Source organism: Notolepis coatsorum, assembly GCF_963971535.1.
Source record: "Notolepis coatsorum genome assembly, chromosome: 1".
NCBI lineage: Eukaryota > Metazoa > Chordata > Actinopteri > Aulopiformes > Paralepididae > Notolepis > Notolepis coatsorum.
This window is the reverse complement of record NC_140165.1, coordinates 68,339,296-68,364,988: the sequence shown is the minus strand read 5'-3', so window position 1 is coordinate 68,364,988 and position 25,693 is coordinate 68,339,296. Positions and strand designations below refer to the sequence as shown.

Sequence of the window (25,693 nt, the reverse complement as noted above, 5' to 3'; positions counted from 1 at the left end):
ATATATATATTTAATTGTATTTGTATATTCTCTAATATTCCCTGATATCCCTTGTATATTCCTTGTACAATATGCATTGAATATCCATTCTAGCCTACTGAACATCCCATAATAGTCTCCATTCTACTATTGGTCGAGACCTTGGTGCCAGGCTGCCATACCCCTCAGACCCAGTTCAAACGTACCGCTCAACATGTACGAACAAGTCCTAGTTCCGCGTAGGAATCTGGCTACCTACTAATGGGACTATTTGTTCATAGTGCGTATATATACTGCGCTACTAAAATAGGACTTTCTTTTCAGTCCAGTTTCTTACCCTCCAATAGAGTCACAGACGTAAAGCCTCCCCGCGACGCCACGTGTGGGAGTAAGGCCAAGTTCGGCTTACCATCGGTATTGAGACATCGTGTATATTAATATTTGAATAGTCATATTTGGCACTATATCGTCGAGTTGGACGTAGTCTATTAAGCTAATAATAGTCTGTTAATATATAGTGCTTCGTGCGGTGAGAATACTACCGTAGTCAGTACCCCATCGTTTCGGGCAGAGAACTGGCTGCTTATCCAGGGTGGTTGACCCCACGTGAAGCTGCACCCGAGGAGCCCCAGAGCCGACGAGCGAGTGGACCTGTATACCGGATTATTCTACCGACGACAGCCCGCCTTCCCCGGCACGGATTATGCTTTGTATACGTTGATTATTCCATGGATAAAGACCCCCGACACTGCCGTGTGTTGGAACCCCCCCCCCTGGAGAGGACGCAAGGTGAGGAGACGCTCTGCAAGACGAGGTCGCTTCACGTCTCTCCTCCGTGGACCGGAGGACGCCGGCCCACAAAGAGTCCACCTGCTTTCATCTGTGGTCCAAGGATCGCCGGCGCATTGAACGGCACTACAGTGGGTTCACCTGGGATACCCTTGGCCGGATGAGGCAGCCGGATTCTACCCCCCCCCCCCTTCCTACTCCTGTCGGCTTACAAGCGACCGGATTAACCCCCCCTAGTGTATCCAGTATATAATCATTAAAGTATCATTGCTGTTATTCCTTAAACTATTCCAGGTCGTATATGTACCACCTGCGCCTTCAGAGATTGGACATTCTCTATTGATATACCGACGAATACTCTTGCCATAAAAGTGCATACTAATTCCCATTCATAAATGTGATTGATTTGATTAAGTGCTTGCTCTACACACCATCGCTGTGTAGAAATAAAGACCTATTTCTAATTCGTACATTTGTGTTGGATCCGTTTCATCTACGTGACAGTGTTCATCATAATATATTTATGCCGTGTACTGGGTGGCCGAATATTAAGTACAAAGGTAGTGGTAGTAAGTATCATATCTAGTAATACAGTCAGGGAATTGTACCCCTCAGTTACACACACAATGTATTGGAAATTACGTGAACTTTCATAGGAAACATTGGATGCATGAGTGTGGTGTTCAAACTGGGACACCAATCAGTGACACATTGACAAATGTGACAAGTTCAATATGAATGAATGTCTTGCAAGGGGAAGCATCAGACCAGACTTCTATTTTCCGATTGCCATTACCTGATACTGATAGTGGTTTGACTGAGGAAAGACCACTTGCCTACTCTTCCATACTGTCTTTATACCTGTATCACTGTACATTAACATTACAACTCTGTACATCTAATTAGCACTACACCCAGTAGTACTAATATATATATTTTATACCCAGTTTAATCACCTGTACATTGTATAATACTATTGCACTTTACACATGTCTTGTTCATGATGAAAATGAATCTAATAGACTTTGACTTGAGGACTTTAATTTTGAAATGTCTTGGCCGGAAGTCCACACGATTCTGCTGCTCGTTTGACGACAGCTTGAAAGTATCGCGTGAGTTAATAATAAAATCACATATTTGAGCTGAGGAATTTTTTGACTATTCTTTTTAACAAACAACTCCAAGTAAACAGAGTAATGAATACAGTTAATGAATACGTCAGGTCTGCATCTCGGTCTGTAATGTAAGCGACCTTCCGGCGAAGCATCGCTGCACGAGGTCGGTCGCTATGGTAACACAGTGTTTCACATGAAGGTAAGGTGGTCGACGGAGTAAAGAATTGAACTCTAGTCAAATAGATTAACGTTGTTCAGTTGACTTGGCTACTGACAGTTGAGTCCATATACAGTATAAAATAAACAGATACAGTGAGTAGTAGTAGTTTAGTTTCTGTTTGACTGCTCAGACATCTGGGAGGAGCTGCCTAAACACTTGGAATTGAAAGATGTCAGGTGAGGAGGTGTTGTTGTCAAAGAGAATAAAAGGTTCCTTGAACCTGATTTTTGTTGTTTTGTTTTTGTCCTCAGCAGAGAGCATTTCACTTAACTACAAATAGTAGAACCTGTCAAGTTTCAGCTGACTTAACATACATTTATACAATAGAGAATGGGATTATGTTGCTAGGGAACAGTGTTTGGACCCACAATTCTTCTTTATTGTCAACTACCAAGGAAACTATAAAAGCAAGGAAGGGTCATCATTGTGTAGCATGTGGACGCACATTGGTGCCAAGTGTGGAAACTTTTAGTTCAGTCGACATTGAGTTGAATGGGATCAGCCATCTCCTCATTTATGATTTGAGATAGTAATTTAATCTCTGTGCGTCCAGTACAGACTAGAGAGAGAGATCTGGTTGCACACTAGCCTAGTTTAGCACAATAACTGTACGCACAGGGAAACTATTAGCCTAGGCAAAACGGAAGAAATACACCTTCCAATTTTAAGCATGCGCAGATTGCCCACGGAGTCTATGTTCATCAATCTGCGCATGCGTAGTTCAGGAGTAGGTACGAAAAAGCGACTATAGCTCAGCCGAGAAAGTGCAGATCGACTTGGGATTGGTCTGTCCGTGTTCAGGAGACTCAGGCGTATAAAAGTATCTTGGATCATGTCTCCAGCCCCCCCCCCCCCCCCACAGCCATAGCTACAACCACTTAATGTCAAGGCTCTCATCCACATTCATTCATGTTCCTTTTATTTTTTACCCTTTAAAAAAAAAAAAAGATGGCAATAATCAATAATGGTAATATGTCAATAATATTATTGATTCATTATAGGGTTAGTGACTACTTATAGAAGTACATTCAACTGCTCCAATACATCCACGTTATTATTAGCTTTAATTGGAAAATTGGCCTTACTTACAGTAAATGACGGATTCCTCAAAGGCGCAGTTATATACTCGTACTGGCAATCGCGTCCCGCTCTTCGCCATATTGAGATATACCTCATCTCCAGTACCTACTGTACTACATAACGAAAACAAAGCACCCTTGCACTTGACCAGGCCCCGCCCCAGTGACTTACCCATAAGACACCAGGCGTGGTCACACTCGCCCTTCCTCTTTTTTCGTTTTCCATCATGACGGCTGCTTTGCACCCTGTGTAACTAGCGTTATGAAGTGTAAAGAGAAATTGCGCAATGTTGAGTATTCGCCGGAGATTTGCCAGCCCCTGGAATCTTCTCGGCATGTTCCAACGGCACGTCGGGTCTGTCCTGGTGTTTCCTCGTCTTTTGGCAGCAGATCGAGGGACGACGTGCGATGTTTAGCTATCGAGCTAACTCGCACCCAGGTAGGCTCTGTGTCATCAGGCATTAACGCTGGTGTTAGTAATGCTGCTTGTTGTTCTGTTAGACAACCGAGTTGTGTATCGGCGTAAGGGGCAGGATGTCTGGGTAAACGTCCCTCTGAGTTGGATGTTTTCCAGGCTATCTTGTAGCGCGCTGCTAATACTAATGCTATAATGCTGGGTCACTGTTCTAATGTTCCCCGCTGTGGGATGTCACCGCTTTTCCCTCCTCTTAACCGGTTCATTGATGAAGGTCAGTCGGTAGCTAATGTGGGGGGTTTTGCTGAGACTTATTTACCCTTTTTACGGGTGAATGGGTTGACAACAGGGCGCAGGGCAGGTGTGCCGTGGCTAGAGAGCCAGGTAGCATCGATCCTGTGCCCCGGCGGGGTTGAACGGTGTCCCACCCGGAAGCCGACGCTTGAGAGCAGGTTGGCCCGGCAGGTGGCAGTATGGACTGATGAGAGTTATACTGCCATAGGATGGAATTTAGCTGCGGCCAGTGTTGTGGCTCAGCTGATTGTTTTTCTGTCCACATTAGCGTCGGGTAGTGGGGCTACAGGACCAGCCGACGCTGAAAACATCTTGCGTGTTTTTGGGGTTATAGAAATCAGTCGCAAGCTATAACCGTGGGGAGGATTAGGATGCTATCAACACTTGTTAATAGGCATCTCTGGTTGGAGCAGTCTTTCCTTGGGGAGGAAGAAAGGTTTCTTCTCCTTAAGGCTCCTCTTTCCGCGGAAGGACTTTTTTGTTGTTCTGCGGAGACGCGGGCGGTTGTTGACCTGGATCCCACACCGCCTCACGCTATGCAGCCGGAGGTGAGAGCACAGCCACCTGGTTTGATGTCAGCTTCTCCCGTATCAAACCGGCCCTTTCTGTCGGGGTCCCCCCTTGGGTGCGATTGCCTCGTGGGTTGTATCAGGGACCGTTGTCCCGATTCCACGGAACACCCTGCCCGCACGGTTGGCGGGTTCAGAGTTGGCTACGCACAGCGGGAGGGACCGGGCCGCCTATCTACAGTTCCTTGCGTCCCAGCGCCAGTTGGCGGCGGGTGCGCTCTGGGATTATTGTCACATATGGCTGCAACAGTGCCGTATGTCAAGGTGGATGGAGAGAACGTTGAGGCGGGGGCTTGTCTTGCAGTTCGCACAACCCCACCCTCCGTTTTCAGGTTTGGTGCAGACCCTATTGTCAGGGTCGGCAGCAGTGACAGCTCTGGCCGATGAGATCCAATCTCTGTTGGCGAAGCAGGCCGTAGTCGTGGTCCCGAGAGAGGACGCGATGTCAGGCGTCTACTCCTGTTATTTTCTGGTGCCCAAAAAAACGGGAGGTGTCAGACCTCTACTGGATCTGTCCGCATTCAATCGTCTGATTGTGGCGAGATGGTTCAGAATGTTGACCGTCAAACACCTGTTAAACGCTGTCAGGGTGGGGGACTGGTTTACCTCCATAGACCTGAAGGATGCGTATTTTCACATCCCGATTTTCCTTCCTCACAGGAAATACCTACGGTTCCTTTTTCAGGGCGTAGCGTACGAATACCAGAGGTTGCCGTTCGGCTACTCTCTGGCCCCCCGCACATTCACCAAGTGCGTAGAGACCGCGCTGGAGCCTCTACGTCGTCAGGGGATACGAATTATTTTCTATCTCGACGACATTCTGCTCCTCAGTCGGTCGGAGGAGGTCGCCAGGTCTCATACCAGGCTGGTGGTAGAATTCCTCACCAAGCTGGGTTTTGCTGTGAACTGGAAGAAGAGTACGCCTCTTCCCAATCAACAGGTGGAGTACTTGGGCTTGGGTCTAAGTTCAAGGCCCATGAGGGCAACCCTCTCGGAGCAACGGAGAGTGTCTATCCTCAACACGCTCGGGGGTTTCCGTCCTGGAGGGACGGTCACGGCGCTGCAGGTGATGCGCCTGCTCGGTATGATGGCATCCGCTCACTCTGTGGTCCCTCTTGGCCTCCTCTTCATGAGGAGGATACAGAGGTGGTTTTCCAGTATGAAAATAGACCCGGTAAGGGGCAAGTGGAAACGGTTGAAGGTTCCCTTGTCGATACGGGGGGATCTCGCCCACTGGAGGAGGACTGGTACCCTCACCAGCGGGGTCCCCATGGGCAGCAGGCGTTCACACGTCACGGTCTTCACCGACGCCTCCCTCACGGGATGGGGGGGACGTGTCGGACCGACGCAGTGGGGGGCAGCTGGACGATCCATGCTGCCCGGTCTGCCCTGCACATCAATGTGTTGGAATTGAAGGCGATCCTCCTGGTCCTCAGGCGGCTCGCCCACTTGGTGGTAGGCGAGCACATTTAGATCAGGACGGACAGTATGACAGCAGTGGCGTATATCAACAGACAGGGTGGAGTACGCTCCATCCGTCTACACCGGGCGGCGGTCAGCCTCTGGCTGTGGGCGTCTCACAATCTGCGCAGTCTGAGGGCGCTCCACATCCCTGGCAAGGAGAATGTGGGCGCAGATGTGATGTCGCGGGGCGGTCCTCTTCACGACGAGTGGGGACTACGTCCAGACATAGTCATGCAGATCTGGGACCGCTTCGGGGAAGCTTCGGTGGATTTGTTTGCGAGCAGACAGTCTCACCAGTGCCCCTTGTGGTTCTCGGTCAGTCGGGGGGACGATCCTCCCTTGGGGGTGGATGCCTTCTCGATGTATCCATGGCCGCCCGGGCTTCTGTACGCCTTCCCCCCCTCACACCTGATAGGTCAGTTGTTGGAGCGGGTACGGGGGGAGCACAGGACCTTGATCCTGGTTGCGCCGGACCGGGGCACGGCTGCGTGGTTCCCGGTCCTGATCCAGCTCTTAGTAGCCCCGCCGTGGCCTGTTTCTTGGTCATTGCGGGCCCTCTCTCAAGCGCACGGGTCTCTGTGTCAGTTCCCTGTGCTGGGCCGGCCTCTGATGGTTTGGCTGGTGAGAGGGTGAGTCTGGAGAGGATGGACCCTTCTGTGGTTGACACCATCCGGAACGCGCATGCTCCCTCCACTATCGCGGTTTACACGGGTAGGTGGCGTATTTTCCAAGAGTGGTGTAAGGTGGGGGGCCGGGACCCGGTGTCCTGCCCCCTGGACGCTGTCCTTACCTTCCTTCAGTCTATCCTTGATAGACTGTTGGCTTCGACCGTGAGGGTATATGCTGCGGCTATATCCTCTTGTCATGAGGGGTTTGAGGGCGTTACGTTGTTCAGCCACCCTCTTGTGAAGCGTTTCCTGCTTGGCGCTCGGCGCCTTAAGCCGGTGAAACGTTCTCTGTCTCCGAGTTGGGATCTTCAATTGGTCCTCGGTCGGTTGTCCGAGGCCCCGTTTGAGCCTCTTGAGCAAGCGCCTTTGGAACAGCTGTCATTCAAGACTGCGTTCCTGCTGGCCATCACCTCCGCTAAGCGTGTGGGTGAGCTCTGTGCTCTCTCGGAGCGGCCTGAGTGCCTGTCTATTCGTGTCGATAGCGGTGCCACTCTGAGGCCTAATCCAGTCTTCGTGCCAAAAAATATCCGGAGCTCTTTTCGCTCCAGGGATATTGTGGTTCAGGCATTTCATCCGCCTCCTCACGCTAGTGAGTTAGAGGCGAGCCTTCACCTGTCATGTCCGGTCCGGGCTTTGGGGATTTACCTCAGCCGGACTCAGGACCTCAGGGCTACCAATCAGCTTTTTGTCTGTTACGGTGGCTCTCGCACTGGTAGGGCACTGTCGAAACAGTGCCTGTCCCATTGGTTGTGCGAGGGCATTGCCCTTTGCTACACGTTGGCTGGGCTGGCCCCCCCTGGGGGTGTCAGGGCGCACTCCACTCGTGGGGTGGCGGCCTCTGCCGCCCTGTTAGGAGGGGCCTCGGTGGAGGACATCTGTGCTGCGGCCTCATGGTCCTCCCCGGGTCCCTTCGTAAGGTTTTACCTCATGGACATGACTGGGGGTTCTGTCTCCCAGGCGGTTCTGAGGTCTGGAACCTCCCCTGCTTCCCGCCTTTCGGTGGGTTAGCAGGGATGTGTGGGTGTGGACCGCAAGGTGTTGTGTCACATGTGGTCCCGCCTGTGCTGTGCATTTGGAGGTTTCTAGTTCCCTCTTTTTCGCACTTGGGTGGAGTTGACTGCCGCCCCCTCTTCACTAGGAAGGAGGGGTGACGGGACTCCCCTCCCCCCTGGTGTGGGTTTACGGGTCCTCAGGGGGTACATTTGTCAGGCCTCGCGTCCGCTCTGCCCCATATCTCAATATGGCGAAGAGCGGGTCACGATTGCCAGTATGAGTATATAACGATAGGTTATGTATATAACCTAGTTATATGAGTACTGGCTGAGCGTCCCGCTCTAGCATGCCCTGAGGTCCCTTGGGATTTTTTTTCTGATGGTAAACCTTTCCCGAGGAAGGGCGAGTGTGACCACGCCTGGTGTCTTATGGGTAAGTCACTGGGGCGGGGCCTGGTCAAGTGCAAGGGTGCTTTGTTTTCGTTATGTAGTACAGTAGGTACTGGAGATGAGGTATATCTCAATATGGCGAAGAGCGGGACGCTCAGCCAGTACTCATATAACTAGGTTATATACATAACCTATCGATTCAGACAGTCAGGAGAGGATCGTCAACACTCTTGCCTAAAAAGTACTATGTTAATTAACCCTATGCAGACTTTCATATAAGAGGCTCTACACCTTTTTAGATGAGGCCCACAAGAGTGTTGATTAGATCGTCCTGGATCTGGTCTGTCCTTGTACCTGGTTTCGAGGACCACGTCGGGTTGCGTGTATCACTTCCGCAACAGATTTAGTCGGATGTCGGTTTCCGGGTTCGCCTGATTGGCCGCGACGGCCACGTGACACGCGTGGCACGCCCCCGCGGCAGCGCAGAGCAATATTGTCGCGCCATCTTCTGAGTGCAGACGCGCTGCTGTTTAATCACTTTTCCCACTTCAATGACAGAGCTGCTGTTTAATGCTCACTTTTCCCATTTCAATGACAGAGCTGCTGTTTAATGCTCACTTTTCCCACTTCAATGACAGAGCTGCTGTTTAATAATATTGTCGCATTGTGGAAAGCAGGATGAGAGAGCGTAGATTTCAGTGTGTATCATTTAATCATTTATCATTTAACATTTGACAGGCATACATTGTTGTCATACAGAAGTACAGAATACTTTTATCCAAAATGCTTCTTACTGTTACTGTTAGAGACTGTGCTAGACAAGATAAGTATGAAATAAAATAGTATAGCATGTAAAATAGAAGTAAAAATAGAGGGCACGCTGTTCAGTATAGACATATGTACAATGTTCGATGCAGAATAGAAGTAACTGAGTTACCATACAATATACAATATACTGCGTAATGTGCTAATATACAATACGCTATAGTGCAAAGCAGAAATGGGATGAGGTACAATTTACAGTAAGGTGTACGAGTTGCAGTGCAAATGCTTCTTACTGTTGCGCTCCAGAGACTGTTACTGTACCATACAATATACTATGCAATGTACTAATATACAATACGCTATAGTGCAAAGCAGAAATGTAAGGTGTACGAGTTGCAGTGCAAATGCTTCTTACTGGCGCGCTCCAGAGACTGTTAAGCATTTTGGATAAAAGTATTCTGTACTTCTGTATGACAACAATGTATGCCTTTCAAATGTTAAATGATAAATGATTAAATGATACACACTGAAATCTACGCTATCTCATCCTGCTTTCCACAACGCGACAATATTATTAAACAGCAGCTCTGTCTTTCAAATGTTAAATGATAAATAATTAAATGATACACACTGAAATCTACGCTCTCTCATCCTTCTTTCCATAACGCGACAATATTATTAAACAGCAGCTCTGTCATTGAAGTGGGAAAAGTGAGCATTAAACAGCAGCTCTGTCATTGAAGTGGGAAAAGTGATTAAACAGCAGCGCGTCTGCACTCAGAAGATGGCGCGACAATATTGCTCTGATTCGCAGCGGCAACGCTGCCGCTGCCGCGGGGGCGTGCCACGCGTGTCACGTGGCCGTCGCGGCCAATCAGGCGAACCCGGAAACCGAAATCCGACTAAATCCGTTGCGGAAGTGATACACGCGTCGGGGTCACCAATTTATTGGGGATTCCGACCGTGCTCAGAGATCCTCTTTGAAAGATTTAGTTCTATTCAGATAGATTTATTTTATAGTTTAATTAGGCAAAAGTATTAATAATAAACAGAAAAAATAAAAGACAGCAGAATATTCTCGAGTCCATGAGTTATTCTAAGCTTCGTGCATTACAGTTTTTCTCAATTGCTTTGGTGCATTTCTCAGATCAGAATTAAAATTCTCATAACTGTTAGTTCAACCTCCACAACATTTAGTAATTTGTGCACATCATAGTAGCAGTTTCTCATTCCTCCGAACAAATTGCAAATGCTTTTGGACATGCATCAATTGCTTTCATATAATTCTCTGCTGTTTTATAACATTATCATTTGCTTATGTCATGTCAGTCAAAATGAACTATATGAATGCTGAATAGTCATTCTCTATAAAACGAATAGTCCTCATTTCATTGATTGAGTCATTACATACAAAAATGTTGAACTAGTTGTCAAAATATGTCACTTGTGGACCATGTTGTCAAGCACAGCCTCACAATGGCTGAGGCTGGTCAAAGGGTGCAGCCAAATGTTGAGAGAACCACTGTAAATTAAATTATTCAAACATTTAGTCGGGATAGCAGGTGTGTACATTGGACAGTAATTCAGCACTAAACAATCTGCACTGCACTACTGCCATTGTGTCATACATGAAGCTTACAGTGGGACAAGAACTTGTTTACATTTAGACTTAGAGCTTTACTGCAGCACAGATTTACTGTATTGTAGTGTAAAGTAGTGTTACAGTAAATATTTGCCATATTTACAGTATGGTACTGTACTGCAGCATTTGGGAAGTGGGAAGCACTGTTATTGCACACTACAGTAATATGGGTTACGTGAAGCAGTATATCTCATGTTTACTGTACATTACTGTAATTTTACTCTGCACCACATAGGATTGCAAGACAACCTCGCAGAGGTGGAAGAGGGCCCCTTTTTTCTCCGCAACAAGAGGAAGCCATTTGTGCAATGGTGATTGCAAACAATTCCATAAGGTTGAGAGAGATACAAAGCGCTGTTATAGAGGATGACAATATCTTTTGGTAATATTGAATCCGTTTCAATCGCTACAATTGACAGAGTGCTCAGGAGAAATTAAATGCGCATGAAATAATTGTAGTACAATGTGCCATTTGACCGGAACAGCAACAGAGTGAAGGACATCCATCGCCAGTATGTAAAGAACACATTTATGTTCAGTGCTGTAAACTGGTTACTTTGTGTAGTGTCATGCAGTACACTTACATGACAGTTCATAGTGTATAATATGTTGTCCAAAATGCATTATGTTACACAGGAAAAGTTTATAGTTTTTCTCTCTCTCTCTTCTGGGATAAAGCTTGTACCAGGGAACCGCTGCACACATTCATATACGTTGATGAGGCGGGTTTCAATCTGGCAAAAGGTAGAAGGCGCGGAAGAAATCACATTGGACAGAGAGAAACCATTGATGTCCCAGACCAACACGGAGGGAATATTACAATGTGTACACTGTACAGTAATGTGTAACTTAACTGTAGATTTCAAATGGCTGTGCAAATAGTGTATAGTGCTGTCTTGAGCATTTTCAGGTAGTGTCACCAAGATCTGACTTTTTTGCATTGGAAAACACTTACAGAGTGATCTGTCATAATGAAAACATGACAAAGCCATTTGACTATCTTGTTCATAAAGAATGGTGTCAGGACTTTTCATTTTGATGACACTGACTTTCATTGACAAGAATACTTGCTTTTGAGGAAGGAACTATCCATTTTGAGCAAGTGATACACTTTTGCAGGTTATCAACTAGGTTTTGCAGTTTGTACTAATTGTTTTGAGAAATGCACTAAATGTTGTGCAAATGTTAAAGGTGATGTGAGAAATGCACCAAAGCGACTGAGAAAAACTGTAACAACCTCTTAAGCATCGGACCGACGGCGGGCCATCACGCACTTGCGCGCACGTCGCGGCACTTTGCCCTCGTCTGTCGGCTCCGGGCTGCGTTTTTTCGCAGATACCGATTTCAACCAATACATTGTTGAAAAGTTGAATTTGCCGCCTTTCCATTGTCACCCTACTCGACCTATTGCATGATTCCATTCTCGAGTTACAAGACAAAACATCCGGCGAGCATCATTTGACAAGCCGCTCGGACGAGTGACCACGTCCGGTTGTGAATGGTCCTGAACTGACCAGTCACCGCATTGTAAACAACTTTTCATAGTCATTTTACAATAGATAGAATTATAGACGGACAGATAGATAGACGGATAGATAGATAGATAGATAGATAGATAGATAGATAGATAGATAGATAGATAGATAGATAGATAGATAGATAGATAGATAGATAGATAGATAGATAGATAGATAGATAGATAGATAGATAGATAGATAGATAGATAGATAGATAGATAGATAGATAGATAGATAGATACATAGATACATAGATGAAATTACTATCCATCTTCTTGTCTGATTCTGGGGAAGATGGCAAATAAGCGTTCAAAGGAAAAAATTTACTGGAAAAGGTCCTTGAAAGTCCTCCTTGAATTACATTTAATATCTGTATGAACCCTAAAATCCATAGTCAGCTTGCTATGCAGCCTAATAGTTTGTCGCTTTCACCAATAGACGAGCAATACGGCCCACTTCAAATGAAGGTATGGAATGAAACCATCCCTTTGACTATTTTCTGTAAAACTGCCAAGTTAAAACATTATGGGAAATGCACTTACCATCCCGACACTGTGGAAAACCTCCTGTGTGGTCCCTGTCCCTAAGTGCCCGCGTCCCAGCACGTCCAAGGACTACAGGCCGGTGGCTCTAACCTCTCACATAATGAAGACCATGGAGAGGTTAGTCCTGGAGCAACTCCGCCCGGTGACCAAACCCCACCTAGACCCACTCCAGTTCGCCTACCAGCCCCGACTGGGGGTAGAGGATGCTGTCATCTACCTGCTGAACCGAGCCTACACTCACCTAGACAAGCCGGGGAGCACTGTGAGAGTCATGTTCTTTGACTTCTCCAGTGCTTTTGATACCATAAGGCCTTGGCTACTGGGTGAGAAGTTGGAGGCGATGCAGGTAGAGGCCCCCCTGGTGTCCTGGGTTGTGGACTATCTGACGGGCAGACCACAGTATGTGCGCCTACGGAGCTGTGTGTCAGACAGACTGGTCAGCAACACCGGGGCCCCGCAGGGGACAGTCCTCTCTCCCTTCCTCTTCACTGTCTACACCAACGACTTCCACTATCGGTCAGAGTCCTGCCACCTTCAGAAGTTTTCTGATGACTCTGCGATAGTGGGATGTATAAAGGACGGTGACGAGAGGGAATACCGGGAACTGGTAGTGGACTTCGTCACATGGTGCGATAAAAACCACCTGTATCTAAATGTGGCGAAGACCAAGGAACTGGTTGTGGAGCTGGGGAGGAGGAGGAGTGCACCTGTGACCCCTGTTTCCATCAGGGGAGTTGATGTGGACATGGTTGAGGTGTACAAATATCTCGGTGTGCACATCAACAACAAACTGAACGGGTCAAAACACGCAGAGGCACTGTACAAGAAGGGCCAGAGCCGACTCTACTTCCTCAGAAGGCTGAGATCCTTCAATGTCTGTACAAGGATGTTGAGGATGTTCTATGAGTCAGTGGTGGCGGGCGCCTTCTTGTACGCTGTGACCTGCTGGGGCAGCGGACTGAGAGCAGGGGACACAACCAGGCTGGATAAGCTGGTCAGGAAGGCCAGTAGCGTGGTTGTGGTGGAGCTGGACTCTCTAGCGAGGGTGGCGGAGAGGAGGAGCCTTGCTAAGCTCCAGGCCATCAGGGAAAACCCCTCCCACCCACTATACACAGACTTGGCTGACAGGAGGAGCATGTTCAGTGCTAGGCTCACACTACCCAAATGCAGCACTGAACGGCACAGGAAGTCCTTCATTCCAACAGCCATCAGACTATACAATGCATCACTGTGCCTCACTGCATCACTGAGCACAGAGCGGCAGCTCCATAGTGGCAGGAGGCCGCGACTAGCGGCCTCCAGGCTCCACAACAGGAGGCAGCGACTGCTGCCAGACATTGACCTAGGACTAATAGGAACCCAAGGAGGACAATAACACTACCTGATGCATACTGCACCTTATGTGACACTGTGAATATATATTTCAGTTAGTTAGATAGTTAATTATATTGACCAATTTGTTTACACTGCTTGTGTTGTTTTTACTACCTGTACCCCCCCCCTTCCCCCATGCTCAGTATATTTTTACTGTATTTATTTACTGTATATTTTATTCCATTTTTATTCTATTTTACTCTACTCTTATCCTAGGCAACTTGATTTGATTTGTGTTATTATTCTAATTTGTGACCTGTCCTGTCTAACTGTTTAAATGTTGAGCGATTTGCAGTGTCAAATTTCCTACAGGATAATAAAAGTATTTCTATTCTATTCTATTCTATCTTCTCCAGAGTCAGACAAGAAGATATATACCAATTTTGCCTGTGTTCAGTAGAAAGCTATGCTTGATTATTTTCCTGGCCAGATGAAGTTAAGTCTCCACTGGCTTCCAGTCAGGTTCCGCATCACCTTCAAACTCCTGCTCCTCACCTACAAATCCCTCCATGCCCTCGCCCCCCGGTACCTGTCTGATCTCCTCCACCAGTACACTCCATCCCGGAACCTACGATCCTCTGATCTAGGTCTCCTCTCCATCCCTCGCACCAGGTTACGGACTTTTGGGGACAGAGCCTTCAGCGTGGCATCCCCTACCCTCTGGAACTCTCTCCCCCCCGAAATCCGCAACGCCCCAACCCTGGACACCTTCAAATCCGCTCTAAAAACACACCTCTTCACCAAGGCTTTCCCCATCAGTTAGTTTTAGATTAAATTAGGTCCATTATCCCCTACTTTCCCTCATCCCCTTTTCCCCCTCCCCCCCCTACTTTCCTTGCCCTATTTTTTGTCCTGATTGTAAAGCGACCTTGGGTTCTATGAAAGGCGCTATATAAATTTGATCTATTATTATTATTATTATTATTAAGTCCTCTACTAAACTCCTGAATATAAATTGTATTTGATTAGCAATGTTTGAACAATACATTTGTATCAACCATGAAGATTTGACCTTGCGCATAATTAACCTCTCCGGTTCCACCACACATGAATTTGTGCTAAGCTAGGCTAGCTTGGGGCCAGATAGCTTTCTACTGAATGCACAGAGAGGAAATTGATATCTAGGGGACTCCTTAGTTTTAAGCTGGCTATCTGAGAGGAAATTAGTATCTATCTTCTTGTCTGACTCTGGAGAAGATGGTAAGCACATTTCCCATAATGTTGGTGTGTTCCGTTAAGCAGCTGCCAGCTAGGTCTATAAAATACTGCTAAAGCAATTTATGCATTTTTTTCCACATCCAGGAGAACAACTTTTGAAAATATCGTACATTTTTCCAAATGGGGACAGATATGGTGAGTGTAATTGCGGAGACAACTTTCCAATTTTAGAACATTTAGAAGTATTGGCACCCTAAGGAAATTACCTAAGCTTGATTTTACACACAAAATATGAAATAAATCAAACTTTTAATTAAGTTAAAAATGTAGTTGACTTCAAGTTCAAGTTTCTTTAATAGTTGTCATACAGAAGTACAGAATACTTTCATACAAAATGCTTCTTACTGTTACGCTCCAGAGACTGTGCTAGACAAGATAGTATCAAATAACATAGTATAGCATGTAATTTAGAAGAAGAAAATGAGGTCACAGTGTTCGGTATAGACATATGTACAATGTTCTGAGTTACCATATAATATACAATACTATGCAGTGTACTAATGTACAGTACTATATAGTGCAAAGCAGAAATGGGATGAGGTACAATTTAGGTACAATTTACAGTAAGGTGTACGAGTTGTAGTGCAATCCTTCATCAATAAATATAAAGTGTGGGGAGTGGGTGCTACAGTGTGTTTGTTTAAAGTGGGTGTGTGCTATAAAGTGTGTGGAGTGGGTGCTACAGTGTGTTTGTTTAAAGTGAGTGTGTGCGTGTGGATGTGTGTGCTATGTGCGTTTGGTGGTTGTTGTTGTGTAGTGTTCATTGTTCGTTTAGCAGCCTGATGGCCTGGGGATAGAAGCTTCTTCTGAGTCTTTCTGTGCTCGCCTTGAGACTCCGGTATCGCTTGCCTGACCGCAGCAGTTCAAAGAGGCAGTTGTTCGGGTGACTGGAGTCTTTAATGATTCTCTTAGCCTTGCCCTTGCAACGCTTGTTGTAAATGTTCTGGAGGGTGGGGAGTGTTATGTTATGTTATGTTATGTTGTTCAGTCCCTGAGAGTTCAAACACAGTATGATATGTTGTACTAGTTATATTCTCCTCTCTAACTAATCTTCTTTCCTCTTCTCTTCTCTTCTCTTCTCTCCCCCTCTCTTATCTCTTCCTCTCTCCTCTTATATTCTATTCTCTCCTCTTCTCTTTTCCTTTCTCTCCTCTTCTCTTCTATTCTCTTTTCTCCTCTTCTCTTCTATGATCTCCTTTTCTCTTTTCTTCTCAGATGGAGAGTGTAGTTCTGAATCAGGAGAGATGAAAAGGAGTGGTTTTGGAAAACATACATCAAAAGCCAGTGGAATGACCTACACTGGAGAGTGGCACAAAGACAAGGTATGTGTGTGTAGTCTCTCTCTCTGCCATAGATTAATGGTCTCTCTCTCTTCCATAGATGACTGGTCTCTCTCTGCCATAGATGACTGGCCTCTCTCTACCATAGATGACTGGTCTCTCTACTCTCTAGATGACTGGTCTCTCTGCTCTAGATGACTGGTATCTCTGCTCTAGAGATGACTGGTATCTCTCTGCTCTAGATGACTGGTGTCTCTCGGTCTCTCTGTTCTAGATGACAGGTCTCTCTCTGCTCTAGATGACTGGTCTCTCTGCTCTAGATGACTGGTCTCTCTCCTCTAGATGACTGGTCTCTCTTTGCTCTAGATGACTGGTCTCTCTGCTCTAGATGACTGGTCTCTCTCTCCTCTAGATGACTGGTCTCTCAGCTCTAGATGACTGGTCTCTCTGCTCTAGATGACTGGTCTCTCTCCTCTAGATGACTGGTCTCTCTCCTTTAGATGACTGGTCTCTCTCCTTTAGATGACTGGTCTCTCTGATCTAGATGACTGGTCTCTCTGCTCTAGATGACTGGTCTCTCTCTGCTCTAGATGACTGGTCTCTCTCTCCTCTAGATGACTGGTCTCTCTGCTATAGATGACTGGTCTCTCTCCTCTAGATGACTGGTATCTCTCTGCTCTAGATGACTGGTCTCTCTCTCCTCTAGATGACTGGTCTCTCTGCTCTAGATGACTGGTCTCTCTCTCCTCTAGATGACTGGTCTCTCTGCTCTAGATTACTGGTCTCTCTCCTCTAGATGACTGGTCTCTCTCCTCTAGATGACTGGTTTCTCTCCTCTAGATGACTGGTCTCTCTCTCTAGATGACTGGTCTCTCTGCTCTAGATGACTGGTCTCTCTGCTCTAGATGACTGGTCTCTCTCCTCTAGATGACTGGTCTCTCTGTTCTAGATGACGGGTCTCTCTCTGCTCTAGATGACTGATCTCTCTCTCCTCTAGATGACTGGTCTCTCAGCTCTAGATGACTGGTCTCTCTGCTCTAGATGACTGGTCTCTCTCCTCTAGATGACTGGTCTCTCTCCTTTAGATGACTGGTCTCTCTCCTTTAGATGACTGGTCTCTCTGATCTAGATGACTGGTCTCTCTGCTCTAGATGACTGGTCTCTCTCTGCTCTAGATGACTGGCCTCTCTCTCTCCTCTAGATGACTGGTCTCTCTGCTATAGATGACTGGTCTCTCTCCTCTAGATGACTGGTATCTCTCTGCTCTAGATGACTGGCCTCTCTCCTCTAGATGACTAGTCTCTCTGCTCTAGATGACTGGTCTCTCTCTCCTCTAGATGACTGGTCTCTCTGCTCTAGATTACTGGTCTCTCTCTCCTCTAGCTGACTGGTCTCTCTCCTCTAGATGACTGGTCTCTCTGCTCTAGATGACTGGTCTCTCTCTCTAGATGACTGGTCTCTCTGCTCTAGATGACTGGTCTCTCTCCTCTAGATGACTGGTCTCTCTCTGCTCTAGATGACTGGTCTCTCTCTGCTCTAGACGACTGGTCTCTCTCTCTAGATGACTGGTCTCTCTGCTCTAGATGACTGGTCTCTCTCTCTAGATGACTGGTCTCTCTGCTCTAGATGACTGGTCTCTCTGCTCTAGATGACTGGTCTCTCTCCTCTAGATGACTGGTCTCTCTCTGCTCTAGATGACTGGTCTCTCTCTGCTCTAGATGACCTGTCTCTCTCTGCTCTAGACGACTGGTCTCTCTGCTCTAGATGACTGGTCTCTCTGCTCTAGATGACTGGTATCTCTGCTATAGATGACTTGTCTCTCTCTCCTCTAGATGACTGGTCTCTCTGCTCTAGATGACTGGTCTCTCTCTTCTTTAGATGACTGGTCTCTCTGCTCTAGATGACTGGTCTCTCTGCTCTAGACGACTGGTCTCTCTGCTCTAGATGACTTGTCTCTCTCTCCTCTAGATGACTGGTCTCTCTGCTCTAGATGACTGGTCTCTCTCTGCTATAGATGACTGGTCTCTCTGCTATAGATGACTTGTCTCTCTCTCCTCTAGATGACTGGTCTCTCTGCTCTAGATGACTGGTCTCTCTCTTCTCTAGATGACTGGTCTCTCTGCTCTAGATGACTGGTCTCTCTGCTCTAGACGACTGGTCTCTCTGCTCTAGATGACTTGTCTCTCTCTCCTCTAGATGACTGGTCTCTCTGCTCTAGATGACTGGTCTCTCTCTCCTCTAGAAGACTGGTCTCTCTGCTCTAGATGACTGGTCTCTCTCTCCTCTAGATGACTGGTATCTCTGCTCTAGATGACTGGTCTCTCTGCTCTAGATGACTGGTCTCTCTCCTTTAGATGACTGGTCTCTCTCTCCTCTAGATGACTGGTCTCTCAGCTCTAGATGACTGGTCTCTCTGCTCTAGATGACTGGTCTCTCTCCTCTAGATGACTGGTCTCTCTCCTTTAGATGACTGGTCTCTCTCCTTTAGATGACTGGTCTCTCTGATCTAGATGACTGGTCTCTCTGCTCTAGATGACTGGTCTCTCTCTGCTCTAGATGACTGGCCTCTCTCTCCTCTAGATGACTGGTCTCTCTGCTATAGATGACTGGTCTCTCTCCTCTAGATGACTGGTCTCTCTGCTCTAGATGACTGGTCTCTCTGCTCTAGATGACTGGTATCTCTCCTCTAGATGACTGGTCTCTCTGCTCTAGATGACTGGTCTCTCTCTCCTCTAGATGACTGGTCTCTCTGCTCTAGATTACTGGTCTCTCTCTCCTCTAGCTGACTGGTCTCTCTCCTCTAGATGACTGGTCTCTCTGCTCTAGATGACTGGTCTCTCTCTCTAGATGACTGGTCTCTCTGCTCTAGATGACTGGCCTCTCTCCTCTAGATGACTAGTCTCTCTGCTCTAGATGACTGGTCTCTCTCTGCTCTAGACGACTGGTCTCTCTCTCTAGATGACTGGTCTCTCTGCTCTAGATGACTGGTCTCTCTCTCTAGATGACTGGTCTCTCTGCTCTAGATGACTGGTCTCTCTGCTCTAGATGACTGGTCTCTCTCATCTAGATGACTGGTCTCTCTCTGCTCTAGATGACTGGTCTCTCTCTGTTCTAGATGACCTGTCTCTCTCTGCTCTAGACGACTGGTCTCTCTGCTCTAGATGACTGGTCTCTCTGCTCTAGATGACTGGTCTCTCTGCTATAGATGACTTGTCTCTCTCTCCTCTAGATGACTGGTCTCTCTGCTCTAGATGACTGGTCTCTCTCTTCTCTAGATGACTGGTCTCTCTGCTCTAGATGACTGGTCTCTCTGCTCTAGACAACTGGTCTCTCTGCTCTAGATGACTTGTCTCTCTCTCCTCTAGATGACTGGTCTCTCTGCTCTAGATGACTGGTCTCTCTCTGCTATAGATGACTGGTCTCTCTGCTATAGATGACTTGTCTCTCTCTCCTCTAGATGACTGGTCTCTCTGCTCTAGATGACTGGTCTCTCTCTTCTCTAGATGACTGGTCTCTCTGCTCTAGATGACTGGTCTCTCTGCTCTAGACAACTGGTCTCTCTGCTCTAGATGACTTGTCTTTCTCTCCTCTAGATGACTGGTCTCTCTGCTCTAGATGACTGGTCTCTCTCTCCTCTAGATGACTGGTCTCTCTGCTCTAGATGACTGGTCTCTCTCTCCTCTAGATGACTGGTCTCTCTGCTCTAGATGACTGGTCTCTCTGCTCTAGATGACTGGTCTCTCTCCTTTAGATGACTGGTCTCTCTCTCCTCTAGATGACTGGTCTCTCTGCTCTAGATGACTGGTCTCTCTGCTCTAGATGACTGGTCTCTCTCCTCTAGATGACTGGTCTCTCTGCTCTAGATGACTGGTCTCTCTCTGCTCTAGACGACTGGTCTCTCTGCTCTAGATGACTGGTCTCTCTCCTCTAGATGACTGGTCTCTCTGCTCTAGATGACTGGTCTCTCTCTGCTCTAGATGACTGGCCTCTCTCTCCTCTAGATGACTGGTCTCTCTGCTCTAGATGACTGGTCTCTCTCTGCTCTAGATGACTGGTCTCTCTCTCCTCTAGATCAGGGGTTCCCAAACTTTTCAGGCCAGGACCCAGAAAATAAGGCGTCAGAGAGCCGCGGCCCAATGCACATCGTCTTTTTTTTTTTTTTTTTTTGCCAGGCGACCGATTTTTTAAGCCAAATATCACTTCAATCCTATAAAGTTAGTTCAAGTTAGTTATTCATTTATATGTGCTATTTATGAGAGGGCTAACTTGTTGCAAAATAATAATGATAATAATAATAGCCTCATTAAAATACTATTGTTGCTTCGGTTGTTTTCAGCGTTTTATGTGCATAATCTGTTATTTAGTTTGAAATGTTTGTTGAAATAACATAAGAAATTCGTTTTTGTTTATTTATTAAGTTAATATAAAACCATATAGTCACATTTTAGAATACAATAGAATAGAATTTTAGAATACAACTAGAAACACTGTCCTGGCCTGCTTCTAAGTTCAGTGGCCTGCCTTTTTTTTTTTTTTTTTTTTGGAAATCATCTCGCGGCCCACCCGTGGCTGCTCACGGCCCACCTTTGGGTCGCGACCCCGACTTTGGGAATCACTGCTCTAGATGACTGGTCTCTCTCTGCTCTAGATGACTGGTCTCTCTGCTCTAGATGACTGGTCTCTCTCTGCTCTAGATGACTGGTCTCTCTGCTCTAGATGACTGGTCTCTCTCTGCTCTAGATGACTGGTCTCTCTCTGCTCTAGATGACTGGTCTCTCTGCTCTAGATGACTGGCAGGGGGGCCCTGAAACTTGCTTCTGGATCAGTGTATGAAGGGGATTTCAAAGACAACATGTACCATGGCACAGGAACATACACCTTCCCTGATGGCTCAACATACATGGGCAACTTCTGCAAACACAGGTGAGGAGAAACATACTAAGATGTCTGCAACATCCTGCATGCCAACGATTACAGGGGAATGGAAACACTAAAAATCAACTGTTTTATGATTTCTGATGATCTTGTATTGTACATCTTACTATTATATACATGTAATAACACACTGTAAACCTCGTAAGGATCTGGGAAGGAATGGGGCTATTTTTTGTTTTGTTTTTGAGTGCTAATGTAATAGAGAAACAGAGGTTTGAACACACTGAAGTAAAAGTTTTGTGTACTCACATTTCTTTTTACTGGTTGCCAGATGCCTGTTTTTAAGTTCCAGCTGAGAGGTAGGAGCTGGAAAACATAATGGTTCCATAGCCTGAAGTATTATCTAGTACAGGTCCAAAGTTTATAAAGAAAAAAAAGATCCCACAGAAAATTTATGTTTTAAGGGCGGCCGGGTAGCGCAGTGGACTAAGTGTCTGTCTACCACCGCAGATACACTGGTATCGAATCCAGCTGTCAGCGGTACCTCCGGCTTGGTCGGTCGTCATACTGACACAATTGGCAGTGTCAGCGGGTGGGAAGCCGGTGGGTTGTATCCTGGTCGCTGTAAACAGCGACTCCTACAGGTCGGTCAGGGCGCCTGCACAGCGAGGGAGGGAACTGGGTAAGGTAGTGTGACCCTCCCACGCGTTACACTTCACCAATGAGAGTCCTCGCTGTCAGGTGAAAAGAGGCTGCTGGCTGTCTCCTATGTATCGGAGGAAGCATCTGATAGACTTCAGGGCTCCCTAGACCGGCATGTGGGGGGCAAATGCGTGCAACAACCAGGAAGGGGAGGGGGGAATTGGCATAACGACTAAATTGGGATGGGAGAAAAATACAGAAAAATAAGAGGAAGAAAAAGTAGATAAAAAAAAGAAAATGAATGTTTTACAAAGGTTTTTGTAATGTGTGTACCAGACTACCAGTAAAGATTCGGCATGATTATCCAAAATGGCCAACCCGCTCCCATTCATTCAGAGGCTCTCGTCAAAACAATGGACTTCTTCGACTTCTTGTGTCACCTTCCCCCACTCTGAGCGCCCGTCTGAGATCGCTTTTGGAACAGACGCTCCTTGGCTACAACGGTGGTCAATAATTTTCGCCATCAGCTTTTTCTCCTCTCATTCGTCAAATAATTTCCAGTGGGCAAGCTAGTTCAGACTTCAACTAGCTCCACCCTTCAGAACCGACACTTAATTGGAGACATAACTCAAGCCGACGCAACTCATCCAGTGCCCCCCCAAAGAGCGGCCCCCCTTAGCTAGCTCATAGCAATTTATCTATGAAGCTAACCAAGGCTTCGGCCCTCACGGCAACTGCATCACAGTCCATTTAGAACCGCTCTATGCTCTGCAAATTACAGTCATGAAGGTAATCATCATCGTCTGAATTGTCCTGGTTCTTCAAAGAGTGCAAGTGCTTAATAATCTCATCACCCGACATATTTACCATTTCCAATGCGAAGCTGGACGAGATGAAAAACGCTGGCGCCCCCCTTGTTTCAAAAAGTTTCTGCAAGGATGAGATCGATCACTACCAAAAAACTCTATCTTTGTAGAGAAAAGAAAAAGGCCGGACCTGTGTTCTCAATTAATTCTATTTATTACAAGCTTTGTCAGTTCAGACAAAGTTCCACCAATCTTGATACAAACAAACACACTAATTCTGTCCTCTTCCTCGTGTGCTGAGGTTTATAAACAGAAGCTAGCCACTCCCTTTTCTCCTTTCATTCGTCAAATAATTAAATTTTATCCAAAGTGACTTACAAATAGTAAAAAAATTTATATACATTTAACAACACACTGTCAATGATTTTTTGGTACAATTTTATATTGTACATACTACCATTTATTTTTTTTGATCCACTTTTTCTCCCATTTTCTATATTTTCTCCCATCCCAATTTCGTATCATCCAATTCAACCTTCCCCTGTCACGGACGCTGTTTCTTGCCTCTCACAAGCCGGCTGCAATGTGGACTAAGTCATACATAGCACAAGTCCCCTCCGGTACTTGAGGTAAGAGCAGTCGCATCTTTTCACCTGCGCAGCTCGATCTCTCAGTGGCGAGGAGTAACGCGTGGGAGGCTCACGCTGCCCCCGACACTTCCTGATTCTACTGCGCAGGCGCACCAACCGACCTGTAGGAGTCGCTGTCCACAACGCCCGATCCCCACCCATCAGTTTCCCACCCCTAATACGGCCAATGTGTATTAGTACGGACGACCAGCTAAACTGAAAGCAAATGTGGAGCGCTGGGCTCTAACTGACGAGCCCAGCGTCTCCAGCATTTCATGGCGAGCGCCTTGCCCACTACGCCACGTAGCCGCCCCACATACTACCATTTATATACCATTTTTATATATACCGGTATATAACATATATACCATTATATATACATTTAATAAAATGATAGATAGGCATAACGGGTAAGCATAGACAACATAAACAACATCCATAGAGATAGCATTGACAACAGGTTGCCACCCAGGATGATCATAAGGTATCATGATGAACACACAACCCTGTGAGACAGCAGAGAGGCAGGGAGCAGGCCAGGCACACTCAGCAGAGACAGTGGAGGACAGAGAGGCAGGGAGCAGGCCAGGCACACTCAGCAGAGACAGTGGAGGACAGAGAGGCAGGGAGCAGGCCAGGCACACTCAGCAGAGACAGTGGAGGACAGAGAGGCAGGGAGCAGGCCAGGCACACTCAGCAGAGACAGTGGAGGACAGAGAGGGGGAGCAGGCCAGAGACACTCAGCAGAGACAGTGGAGGACAGAGAGGCAGGGAGCAGGCCAGGCACACTCAGCAGAGACAGTGGAGGACAGAGAGGCTCACTCAGCAGAGACAGTGGATGACAGAGAGGCAGGGAGCAGGCCAGGTACACTCAGCAGAGACAGTGGAGGACAGAGAGGCAGGGAGCAGGCCAGGCACACTCAGCAGAGACAGTGGAGGACATAGAGGCAGGGAGCAGGCCAGGCACACTCAGCAGAGACAGTGGAGGATAGAGAGGCAGGAAGCAGGCCAGGCACACTCAGCAGAGACAGTGGAGGATAGAGAGGCAGGGAGCAGGCCAGAGACACTCAGCAGAGACAGTGGAGGACAGAGAGGCAGGGAGCAGGCCAGGCACACTCAGCAGAGACAGTGGAGGACAGAGAGGGGGAGCAGGCCAGGCACACTCAGCAGAGACAGTGGAGGACAGAGAGGCAGGGAGCAGGCCAGGCACACTCAGCAGAGACAGTGGAGGATAGAGAGGCAGGGAGCAGGCCAGAGACACTCAGCAGAGACAGTGGAGGATAGAGAGGCAGGGAGCAGGCCAGGCACACTCAGCAGAGACAGTGGAGGATAGAGAGGCAGGGAGCAGGCCAGAGACACTCAGCAGAGACCCGGCGATCTTTGCCGCATGTCCCACCCCCATATCTTCTCCCATCCTTCCGCTCTGCCGGGCTTGTCCAATAAACCAATAAAAATCTACCCAAAAAATTATCTAAATGTTTTATTTTAAATTAAAAATAAAAGAAAATCATTATAAAAATATAATAGTTTAGAAGAGGACAGATGGCTTGTTTCCACTATAACTACCATTGAATAATTTTGTATTCCCAAGTAAAAAAAAAAAAAAAAAACAACGACACAATGTCTGACCACTAGTCTGCTCTGTGTGCTCTGTGTTCTCTGTGCTTCAGGCTGAGAGGAGAGGGTTCCTTCACGAACCCCCAGGGCCTGGTCTGGACCGGACACTTCCACAGCAAGGCCGCGGCGGCCCTCAAGCTGCAACACAACATGTAGATGTTACAGGAATCCATAGGTTACTTCTGATGGTTATAGGCCAGGGCGGCTAGGGATGTCCGATATTATCGGCCGCTATTGGCATTCAAATGTAATATTGGAAATGATCGGTATCAGTTTTCATCCATTTCTTTGGGGGGGGAAACCCCGCAAATATTGGTATCGGTTGATATCGGTATCGGAAATTAAGAGTTCGACAATATCGGTATATCGGATATCGGTAAAAAAGCCAATATCGAACATCCCTAATACAGTTAGCATCAGAAGAATCCTTGTACCTGCTGCCCTTACAATATGTGTTGCTTATTAGCCTGTGTACAAATAACAACATTACTTTACAATATGTGTTGTGTATTAGCCTGTATACAAATAACAACATTACTTTACAATACGTGTTGCCTATTAGCCTGTGTACAAATAACAACATTACTTTACAATTATGTGTTGTGTATTAGCCTGTGTACAAATAACAACATTACTTTACAATATGTGTTGCTTATTAGCCTGTGTACAAATAACAACATTATCTTACAATATGTGTTGTGTATTAGCCTGTGTACAAATAACAACATTACTTTACAATATGTGTTGTGTATTAGCCTGTGTACAAATAACAACATTACTTTACAATATGTGTTGTGTATTAGCCTGTG

General features: G+C 46.7%; 1 protein-coding gene across 1 annotated transcript; it reads left to right on the top strand.

The window, feature by feature from the left end:
• The first annotated feature begins 1,950 nt into the window (after window positions 1-1,950).
• On the top strand, window positions 1,951-25,693 carry morn2 (MORN repeat containing 2). The gene is made up of 5 exons (XM_084313368.1): window positions 1,951-2,082; window positions 15,120-15,170; window positions 16,251-16,357; window positions 21,102-21,238; window positions 24,938-25,693. Exons 3-5 carry the CDS (start codon window positions 16,280-16,282, stop codon window positions 25,038-25,040), a joined length of 318 nt encoding a protein of 105 aa, XP_084169494.1. The 5' UTR covers window positions 1,951-2,082; window positions 15,120-15,170; window positions 16,251-16,279; the 3' UTR covers window positions 25,041-25,693.

Excerpts from the sequence above, each read along its gene's own strand:
- morn2 (XM_084313368.1), top strand. The coding sequence starts at position 16,280 with ATGAAAAGGAGTGGTTTTGGAAAACATACATCAAAAGCCAGTGGAATG. Across the intron at positions 16,358-21,101 it reads GAGAGTGGCACAAAGACAAG|ATGACTGGCAGGGGGGCCCT; the intron begins GTATGTGTGTGT and ends TCTCTGCTCTAG. Across the intron at positions 21,239-24,937 it reads GGCAACTTCTGCAAACACAG|GCTGAGAGGAGAGGGTTCCT; the intron begins GTGAGGAGAAAC and ends TCTGTGCTTCAG.